At 36.2% G+C, this 10,983-nt stretch overlaps 1 protein-coding gene across 2 annotated transcripts; it reads left to right on the top strand.

Annotated features, from left to right (window-relative positions):
* The first annotated feature begins 1,099 nt into the window (after positions 1-1,099).
* Positions 1,100-9,555, top strand: LOC105383538 (probable aldehyde oxidase gad-3). 2 transcript variants are annotated; one of them, XM_048623162.1, is made up of 17 exons: positions 1,100-1,223; positions 1,488-1,654; positions 2,033-2,193; positions 2,854-3,239; positions 3,559-3,782; positions 4,085-4,187; positions 4,428-4,555; positions 4,669-4,959; positions 5,168-5,452; positions 5,768-6,261; positions 6,349-6,532; positions 6,639-6,834; positions 7,094-7,866; positions 7,977-8,169; positions 8,651-8,761; positions 8,969-9,087; positions 9,133-9,555. In XM_048623162.1, exons 1-16 carry the CDS (start codon positions 1,181-1,183, stop codon positions 9,046-9,048), a joined length of 3,819 nt encoding a protein of 1,272 aa, XP_048479119.1. In that variant the 5' UTR covers positions 1,100-1,180; the 3' UTR covers positions 9,049-9,087; positions 9,133-9,555. The 2 variants fall into 2 exon arrangements, with proteins under 2 accessions (XP_048479119.1, XP_011551942.3); XM_011553640.3 differs by having other exon boundaries at positions 8,969-9,555.
* The last annotated feature ends 1,428 nt before the right edge of the window (positions 9,556-10,983 follow it).

Below are 10,983 nucleotides of genomic sequence, written 5' to 3'. Positions count from 1 at the left end.
ATTGTAATACAAGTACGGAAAAATTATAATATTTTTTTTAGTTTTGGTTTTTAACATAAAATTTTGGTCTAGACTAAAAAAACTCATTAAACATATATTTTAGAAATGATTAAGTTTCTCAAAGATATTACAGGGTTCAATTAACTGGAAATGCCTTCCTTTATCACCACCATTTTAAGGTTTACATCGACTTAAGACTCGGCATGTTCGTAAAATCTATAATTATTTTAGGAAACTCTTTGTGAAATAAATACATTTATTATGGTTATATCAGTACAGTTATAAAAGTTGCTTAGAATAACGATTTGTATTTCATCCTACCGTGACCTCGTTGACTTACGGGACACCCTTTATACATATTTAAGTTGCTAAACTTTTGTTTCTACAATTTGTGAGATTAAATACTATTGTTTCGGAGTAATTTCCAATACGTGTACTATGGTAATGATTGATTCATTACTTCCTTACTTTTATTGGAAATTGAACAGATCATTTCATTTGAGAAAGTGTTTTTTTAGTCAGATGTATTGTAAAATATTATACTTACACGACAGCTCATTATAATAATAACATGCACATAATCATAATAATAATATATTTTATTCACTTGTTTAAATACGGAAACCAAAACGGTAAACATCAACGATATTAATGTAACAAAGGGTAACTTACTAAACCAACTTTCATCGTTAACTTATCTGAAGGGCTAATTATTTCACCACGATGAAAAACCCTAGTCTACCTCTCTCACATGCAAAATACATAGTATGCTCACGAGTCTCACGACTGTGATTACAGAAAGGGTAGTCAAAGGGTAGTCAAGTCCAAGGACAATGGACTGGACTACCCGTTCCATACTAAATGCATTATAGTAAAGTAAATATTGATAAATATTATTAGTAGGTATATTCGTTTGCTTTCCTTAAATATTTTCTTCTAAAAGCGAAGTTCTCACGCACACGCTTACAGTCTATAAAACTCTCGCTAGTTGCTGTAGCGAATTTATTATTACGTCTAAGTTTTGATTAACATGTCAAACAACAGCTGAGTAAACCACCATGTGACTAAAGATGTATAACATAGGTACATAGGGCCAGAAGTATTTATTGGAGCATATCTTCATTGCATGTGCTACAGGTTTAAGATAGTAGTTTCAGTGTAGACCTTTCCTGAAAACATCATGGATTATGTGCAATTTACGGTGAACGGAAGAAAATGTAAAGGTAGGACAATTTTATAATAAACATTTTAAATTTAAACAAAGGGATAGCAAAAGATTCAACCACCGAACCTCAGAGGTTAGAACCGCGGACGATCAGTTAGATTTATGTATAATCTACCAGTGTGATTTTTTAAGTCGTAGAAGTAAAGAAAAAAGAGCCCTTATGTGTCATCCGATTTCGTTTAATTTACACTTAGATGCCTCATATTTTCCCGATTGGACTTGGAAGGTAACCGTGTAAACATAATAACATTCTGTTTTCTAGTGAACAACGAGTCTCGGCCCACCCAATCCCTGAACAGCTACATCCGGGATGTCCTGGGGCTCCCCGGGACCAAGTCCATGTGTCGCGAGGGGGGGTGCGGCTCCTGCGTCGTCAGCGTCAGTGCGCTGAGACCTTCGGGGGAGGTTGAGACCTTCGCTGTGAATTCTGTGAGTAAAAATAGCATTGGTTGGTATAAGGCTAGAGTTGGAATAGGGTTTTTGATTGTGGTGAAAAGATTAGCGTAGGCTGCTGGCTTCCAAGGTGCAGAGGTCACTCTATATGAAAAAACTAAATTACGGACCGCTGCCGCGGCCTGCCTGCTGCGCTAGCCACGGCTCTTTGTATTAAACTTGAGGATTGTACGACAGCTCTCGTTCGTTTTTTTTTGTCAGTACAGAGTTACCCCCCTGAAGACATATTTGAAGTAGCAATAACAACATTTATGTTTGATGTGAGGTGACAAACTTATTTTACTATCAAATGTATCAGCGTCACTAAAAAGGAATTTTTTTTTACTTGTAACTCATTGCTGCCCACTCTTCCAGTGCTTAGTCCTCGTGTACTCCTGCCACGGCTGGAGCATCACGACCGTGGAGGGGCTCGGCAGCCGGCGCGACGGCTACAACGACATCCAGACCCGCATGAGCAAGTTCCACGCGACCCAGTGCGGGTATTGTACCCCGGGATGGGTCATGACTATGGACAGGTAACGGGAAATATTTAATTTACTTACCTAGTATTATTTTATCCTACGATGCATAATGTGCAAAATGTACAGAGAGGTAAAATGAGAACTACGCTAAATGATCACAACGCATATTGAGAAACTAGCGGAATGAGCAATACGCAAAATGTGCATCTGAATAAAATACATTTGTCCTAAATCAGCCCGTCGGGTCAGTGAGTCAAACGCATTCCGTTGAATATGTAGAGTGATTCTATTTGGATTTGTGAATAGATACGCACTCTAAAATTTCCACTTTATACTTACTCTATTCTATTCTATTCTATTCTCTGTAGGAGTGTCAGTACCTGCACCTGGCTCTCTCGAATGGAACCTTTGCGTATCCCCAAGGTCTTAACTGATCAAAACGCTGATCCACTGTGGGTTGGTGGGTGCACATATCTAGATGTGATTAATCTAGATAAGCAGGTTTTCTCATGATGTTTTCCTTCGCCGTAAGAGCGATGGGATATATTGTAGGTACTTAAATTCAAAGAACTCATTGGTACATGTCAGCGCAGGGATTCAAACCCGCATCTCTGGCGTGAGAAACGGGCGCTTACCCGACTAAGCTACCACCGCGCTCTTTAGCGCCACATTATTAATGCATAAATTGTTTTCAAACTTTTTCCTACCATTCAGCTTGCGGGACAAACATCTCACTATGGAGGAGCTTGAGAAGTCATTCGCGGGTAACACCTGTCGATGCACCGGATTTCGACCGATCATGGACACTATGAAGTCTTTCGCCGTAGATGCCGACCCAAGTCTACTGGCCAAAGTCAAAGATATGGACAGTCAGTGTTGCCAGTCAAACCGTTGTTGCGAGACAAAATGTTCGGAGTCCAGCGAGGAAGCTGAATGGGAAGTGTGTGATGCACTAAAAGATGCTCTGCCACTGCTACCGGTTCAATTGGACTTCGGATCGACAATCTTCCACAAAGTTTATGAGGAGGACCATATCTTTGAGATACTGAAAGAGGAAGACTATAAAGATTGCATGTTTATTGTAGGAAATACGGGAAAAGGTACCGCTGTTGTTCTGTTTTTTGTCTTTGATCTCGATGATTTATTGCCTTTGAATGTAGGGTTTAAAGTGTGATTTCTCTCACGTTCGAGTCCTGTTATGTTTAGATATTTGTATGGCGGTGTAATGGAGTATCCTTAAAGCTACGTTGCGACAATCCGGCGCCAAACTTTGGTTATGATTATAACTGTATGGATATATTATATTTTTAATTAAATGTTCATATTGCTAAGTACCTAACTGTTATTTTACATTACGATTAATTACAAAGAGCATCAATATTTTAACACAGTAAACAACATTTATGTAAATGATTTCAGGTGTATTGGAAAGTTTTAACTATCCTCGTGTATTAATCGATATAAGTGATGTTAAATCCATGAACGGGTATTTTAAGGACCAAAATTTGGTGATTGGTGCTAATTCAAGACTTGAAGATGCTATAACATGGTTTAGAGAGATAAGTAGTACCGATCCAGCTTTTGCCTATTTGGGTCAGTTTGCCTCACATATTGAACTAGTGGCCAATGTTCCTGTAAGACAGGTAATTACCATAATAATTTAATTATTAAAAAATATATATTCCATTTTCTTTTAGCTTCTCACTCACCTTTCGCCATAGTACGCAACGGACGCATAGCATTCTTTGTATAGAAATTCAAACAAGTGCGTCCACCGTCCAGCGTCCATTTCATCGGCATTGCCGACGACGTTTCTGCCTACATTTATAATAATCTGTTTGGTCCGAAATGTACGATACCAATAGGTGGATGCTTAGTTGCTTCCCTGTAGTAGGCACTTTCTAATCTGCAATATTTATACTTAATCACTTGTGTATGCTTCCAGATTGGATCTTTTGCTGGTAATCTGATGATGAAGAAGCGAGTGAAAACATTCCAGTCTGATATTTTCTTGCTTTTGTCATGTGTCCGTGCTACATTGACTATTCGTAAGGATACTTGTGATATATTATTGTTGAAATACCTATACTTTCATAAAACATAATATAGGTAACACTGTTCTAAGCGTTAAAACCAGTAACCGTTTTTTTTTGTTTATTAGTATTTCATTCAAATATGTTTGCATACCTTGGATTGGATTCGATATGTCCAGTAAGATTTACTGTGTACTGCTAAAATATTACACATTAAATCGATAGATAGGTACATTATGATGCTTTTCCTTACAGGTCACAAGAAAGATGGTACAAAATCTATATCGATGGTCGATTTCTTATCGTACAATATGGAGGGTTCACTCATAGTAAACATAGAACTGCCACCACTTGGCGATGATTATCAATTCATGAGCTATAAGGTATTACTTATATATTATTATATATTATTTAACTATAGTTATATGAAATAAAATTGAGGGTAAATTTAAATTTAGAGTTAACTCTTAAAACATATTTTATAAACTTACTACAGGTTATGCCAAGAAGTCAAAATGCATTAGCTGTAGTAAACGCTGCATTTCTGCTACAAATCAACAAATCTTCAAACGCTGTACAAGACGCAAGCATAGCATATGGGAACATCCGTACTGACTTTTACTATGCAAAGAAAACTGAAAAATATTTGAAGGGTAAAAATGTATTTACGAACAAAGTGCTACAAAGAGCCATTCAGACACTGATTTCTGAACTGGTGCCTGAAATAATATTGCATGAACCAAGTCCTCAGGCAAGGAAGAAATTAGCTGTGGGATTGTTTTATAAGGTAATTTCAACAAAATAATGTAGGTACCTATAAGTTATCGTGACAAATTTTAATGTAGATATTGTAATGGAAAAGTCTCAATATTTTACATAAAAGCTTTCCTGCCTCGTGGAAATTTATACTTATTATATTTTTATAACTAAAGCAGTAAATGTTTGATCACTTTCACAACACCCACTTAAGCTTACGATGGTATATGTTTTTGCAGTTCATTCTTAACATCAGCGACAGTCGTATTCTGTCTCCTACGTATCGATCTGGAGGTGAACTAATCAAAAGGCCATTGTCCTCTGGGACCCAAGACTACCAACTTAACGAAGATGTCTTTCCATTGAACCAACCGGTGCAGAAGCTGGAAGCACCATTACAATCTGCTGGAGAAGCCATTTTCACTAACGATGTACCTAAAATTCCCCATGAAGTATTTGGAGCATTTGTTTTGTCTACCATTCACTCTGGTGAAATTGATACTATTGACGGATCAAATGTTATGGTAAGTATGTTCTGTGCGTTGTTTTAACTCTGAGTTCACAAATACATAAATGAAACAAATACATATTAATAACGATTTATTCGTCAGCTTGTTCTTATCATGTAAATTTCAAATTATATCAACGACAGAGTAAAATATCAACGACATTGAAGATAAGACAATACTTTATATTTCACATATAAAATAATTTTGACTTTGACTGTAGATTGGTAGGTACCTTCTTTTATAATTTACTACATCAATATAACTTATTAATTATCTTTGCTAGAGTATATTAGTTACTACGTACGTAATAATGAGATGTTTTCGTTGTAGAAAGTGAAAGGAGTATTGGCCGTGTACACAGCCAAGGACATACCTGGAAAGAACTCATTTACCTTACCTGGATTACCACTAATCACAGCAGAAGAAGAACTACTTGCATCCAATAAAATATTGTTTTATGGCCAGCCAGTTGCCATTGTTGTAGCCAACAACCGATTCTTAGCTGAAAGCATGGCTAAACAAGTAAAAGTTACCTATAAAAATGTAAGCACTGCAGCTCCGGTATTGACAATTGATCAAGCAAAAAAAGATAGTTCGAGATACAAACCTAGCGATGTAGCTATAAAGCCCGTATCAAGAGGTGTTGACGTAACAAAGGTTATAAAAGGAGTATTTGAGTTAGGAGGCCAGTATCACTACTATATTGAACCTCTAAGTACAGTGATCATACCAGTAGACAACAGGCTGGAAGTTTATGACACTACGCAGTGGGTTGATCTCACTCAAACTGCTATTGCACAGACTTGTGGCATTAGAGAAAGCGAGTAAGTAGCAATTATTTGTGAGTACCTTGTATTAGAAGAAATAGTAATCAATCTAGTAATATGTACGCTTATGTACATTATTTACAGCATTGTGGTTAAAGTTCCAAGAGTTGGTGGTGGTTTTGGTGGAAAAATTACTCGAAATGGGCAAGTGGCAGCCGCATGTGCTGTAGTGGCAAAAAATATGGACAAACCCTGTCGGTTCATTCTTCCTATGCAGACTAATATGGCCATATCTGGCTCGAGGCTGCCAAGTCAATTCGATTACGAGGTAAGTCTTTAAAGCGTACCTATTCAATTCATTTATTGATGGCTGCTTCATAATTATAGGATTTCAAGTACAAGATGGAACAGTTTATCTTATATTATTATTTCAGGTTGGTGTTAACGATAACGGGAAAATTCAATATCTTGATGTTACTATCGTAGAAGACCAAGGATGTTCCACTAACGAAGATATTTTGAGTTATGCTATGGAGAGCTTTACTAATTGTTATGATAAAAATACTTGGAATGTAAAAACTGCAAACTGTCTGACCGATAAACCATCCAACACTTTTATGAGAGGACCAGGTAACAAACATATATTTTTAAAATACCTACCTAATTGAAACAAATTAAATCAAATAACTTTAATGAGGTATACATGACAGACTAAAATATCAATAGCGGTCATTATAGCGGCTCTTATTCAGACCGTCTTCAGTACTACAAAATGTCGCCACTAAACATTCGTCGAAAGTTAATGACATACAAAATTAGTTTTTGTCCAGTTTTGTAGACCAAATACTTACTTATAGTAATTTCAAATAAATTAACTGCTTTATAACAGGTGCTGTAGAAGGCATAGCCGCGATTGAGCATGTCATGGAACACATTGCTTTTGAAACTAACAGGAACCCTGTAGACGTACGTTTGGAAAATATGAGATCGAGTGACAATGATATACCAACGCTTATAGAAGATCTCAAAGTAAAAGCTGACTACGTCAACAGGGAAAAGGCAATAAGAGAATTCAACGCTGCAAATAGATGGATGAAAAAGGCTATTAACATCAATGTTATGTCTTTCCCCGTGGTTTACTATGGCAATTATGGCGCCTATGTATCGATATATCAAGGTGATGGTAGCGTATCAATCTCATGTGGGGGCATTGAAATGGGCCAAGGTATTAATACCAAAGCTGCACAAGTTTGTGCTTACACTTTAGGCATACCATTAGATCTGGTCAATATTCTGCCAAGTTATTCATTTGTGAATCCAAACAACGTGTTTTCCGGCTCTAGCATCACGAGTGAAAGTGTATCATACTCAATAATCAAATCTTGCAATATTCTCAAAGAGAGACTAGAACCCATTAAGCAGGAGATGGGTGGCAACCCTTCTTGGTTAGAGCTTATAAAGAAAGCGGGTATTAAACAGGTGAACTTATCAGCTGGATACATGATGAAAGATACTGAGCCAGATCTAAAACCATACAGCGCTTTTGGTGTCCATATTATAGAGACCCAGCTAGATGTCTTGACGGGCAGATTTGAGATTTTAAGATCTGACATTTTGGAAGATGTTGGTCTCAGCGCGAATCCAGATATTGATGTAGGACAGGTAAGCACATTATAACAAATATAAGTACACAAATAACGTACAAATATTTACATTGCTTCATAATAATAAAATTATTCAAGTAAGTAAAACTTTTGTAACTTTTGTTTTAGATTGAAGGTGGTTTTATGCAAGGTATAGGATACTTTGTGTGTGAGAAGTTGGTATATGATTTAAGTTCCGGTAAATTGCTGACAAACAGATCTTTGAACTATCACGTACCACTAGCCAGGGACATCCCTGCTGACTTCAGGATAAACTTACGTTATAACTCCAAGAACACAACAGGAGTTTTAGGATCTAAAGGTAAGTAGGTACTCTATATTTATTTTACTTTTTGTAAAGATTTATACCATCTGTAATAAAATTTGAAGGTATTTTTTAAATATGTATTTATTGCACAAATATGTTCATAAGTGTATCAAAAGGTGGACTTAATGCTATAAACATTGCACACGCCTCCTCCTGCACCTCACTCCACACTTCCAAGGAGATCTAAAAGTGCATATCTTCTACACATTGGGCCAGTTACGTGCTTCCCATTATGAGTATGATTAACTAGTCTTTATAGAGACATACCTACATAATTGACGCTCTTATTTAAACACGCACTCACGCCTTGTACTAATGTACTCCCTTGCGGGGTAGGCAGAGGTGCATTGCTGCACCCACTTTTCGCCAGAGTGTATGTTAGTCCCAATGTAATAGGGGGCGGGCCTATTGCCATTTTACGGGCACATCCAAGACCCGACACGCTTTTATTTATAATGTTATAATTGAATTCCAGCGGTGGGCGAGATGGGTGTGTGTCTCGGGTGCGGCGTCATGTTCGCCCTGAGGTCCTGCATCTACGCGTCTCGGTACGACTCGGGTTATGAACACACTTGGATCAATATAGGTAACTTTCCTCTTTTATACCTATAATTATTATTTGTAAATTACTCAATATTAAAAGTTAGTAAAGTGTGTCATTTTTGGTAAGCTGATTTATGTTCGCAAGCTATTTTCTAATAAGGTAAATGAAAGGAAACCCGTAGTAAAAAGCTAGCATAGAAATTAATTTAACTTACTTGGTAAAATTCAGAGCTTATTTTTCTGTTTTCAGATATACCATATGACACTGAGTCAATACTCAAGGCGTTGGACGTTAAAGAAGAGGAATTTATCCTTAATCAGAGAGGGTAAACGTACTTAATAATAAGATTCATGTATTTTTTTGTCTATGTAAGCCCTATTTTTTATTACGTAGTTTGTCTAGAGACCTAATATAAAAACATATATTTTATCAATCCTCTTATATATATCCAGCTCATCATATATTTCAATCAAATTTCAAATAGCTGAATCCACTATCACATAAATAAATGTATAATTTATTGTATCCATCGCCACCTAGACAAGTTTCTAATATTATGGCAGAATTTTATTGTACCATTAAAATTTTATAATTGTTAACTTATATTAAACTCAAGTTAAAATATTTATTGGATCAGTTACATTTTACTACGTATTCTGATACAAACCGAAGTTCAACATCCTTACAAATTAAATTATGAAACGTGTTGCCATTATGATCACACAATTTGTAAAAATAAACATGATTGGATTATAATATAAAATTTAAAGATCATTAATCATGTTCGCAGATTTGGAGCTATTTGAATAAAAATATTAAATTAATATAATAATTAATTATGCGTCTACTTTGATTTAAAACGTTCTTTTATAAGTTGTACTACTAGTTCCTATATCCACGTTTGATAGCGATACACAGACACACGTAAGTAGGTATAATTAAGTAACCCTTTGGTAAAATTTCCAATTTCTCGTGAATATGGTATAAAATAAACAAACCCAAGCACTTATATATACCTATCTTTTGTAATCTTGATACCTAAATACATTACAAACATAGTTAAATCGACGTGACATAGATTCATTAGCAATCAATTTGAGGATAAAAATTAGGGTACCTACCTGACCACTGACCAGGTCACAAGGTGACATTTTGAACTCTCGTTCGAGGCTCGACCTTCTTATTTGAGTTGAACCGTTAGACAATGAATAAATATACCGCCTTTAATTCACACTTTCCTTCCTCGAACACGAGAACACCAATAAATAATACTTAGACACGGTTAGTTTGCATAAAATTTGAATTAAAATTATAATAAACTGATATTCAACTGTTGTCATCGGGCGCGTCGTATGATAGTATAGTTTATATTATTTCCGTTTTCTGTTTACTACGTACTGTCAACAGTTGAAGTCTGCGTCAGCAGAATTTACCTCCAGCCTAGATGGTCGGATGACATCTGCAAGGTTGCGGGGAAGCAGTGGACTAGAGCGGCACAGGACCAGAAGAATTGGCGTACAAATAAGGAGGCCTATACCCAACAGTGGGCGATAGAAGGCTGATGATGATGATTATGATGATGATGATGATGAAACATAGGTTAAGAAGGCACGATACATTCCTGTGGATAGGTAATTGTTCTTAGATAGAGAATAAAATTAAATAGCGAATGCCCGAATCACACGAGTTTCTAGGACATTAATTTCATGATTAAGGGCGGATTCGGCCAACGTCGAGTAACTATTTACTCACGAGTAAACTACCAGTTACTCGCGAGTAAGCAGATTTTGCATTCTACCAAACCTGAAAAGAAGATAACTAACTTATCCCAAGAATAAAATGTTATACCGCCAAAATTGACCGTGTAACGAGCTTATCCGAGAGTAATTTTGTAATGGCGGCAGCACATCAGCTGATTAGAAAACCGTCATAATGACATATAAACACATCTGTCAAAACATAAACAAAAGTACGTTAAAAGGCAAAGTCTCAGAATAACAACAGCGAATAAAATTTTAAAACATAAACAATTTCATACTTTTATAATCCATTCAAACTAAGTTGGCATGTCATTTCTATTGCATGCTTTGAAACGCAGCTATTTTTATTTTAGTTGCATTACAGTTTCGTTCCTCGTTCATTCAATTTAATCATGGTATAACTTGGTAGAATGCAAATGTACTTATCCTAGATATTTACTCGCGTATAATTTTAATCCCGGTATAGTTATTCTCGTGTAACGTGATGTTTGGACGAATTCACCC

This window comes from Plutella xylostella, chromosome 9 (assembly GCF_932276165.1).
Source record: "Plutella xylostella chromosome 9, ilPluXylo3.1, whole genome shotgun sequence".
In the NCBI taxonomy this organism is placed as follows: Eukaryota; Metazoa; Arthropoda; class Insecta; order Lepidoptera; family Plutellidae; genus Plutella; species Plutella xylostella.
Note: the sequence above shows the minus strand (reverse complement) of the source record. Positions and strands in the feature narration are given on the sequence as shown.

Coding starts and splice junctions, on each gene's coding strand:
- LOC105383538 (XM_048623162.1), top strand. CDS start 1,181: ATGGATTATGTGCAATTTACGGTGAACGGAAGAAAATGTAAAG. Junction 8,170..8,650: donor AGGAGTTTTAGGATCTAAAG/GTAAGTAGGTAC, acceptor ATTGAATTCCAG/CGGTGGGCGAGATGGGTGTG. Junction 8,762..8,968: donor ACACACTTGGATCAATATAG/GTAACTTTCCTC, acceptor TTCTGTTTTCAG/ATATACCATATGACACTGAG.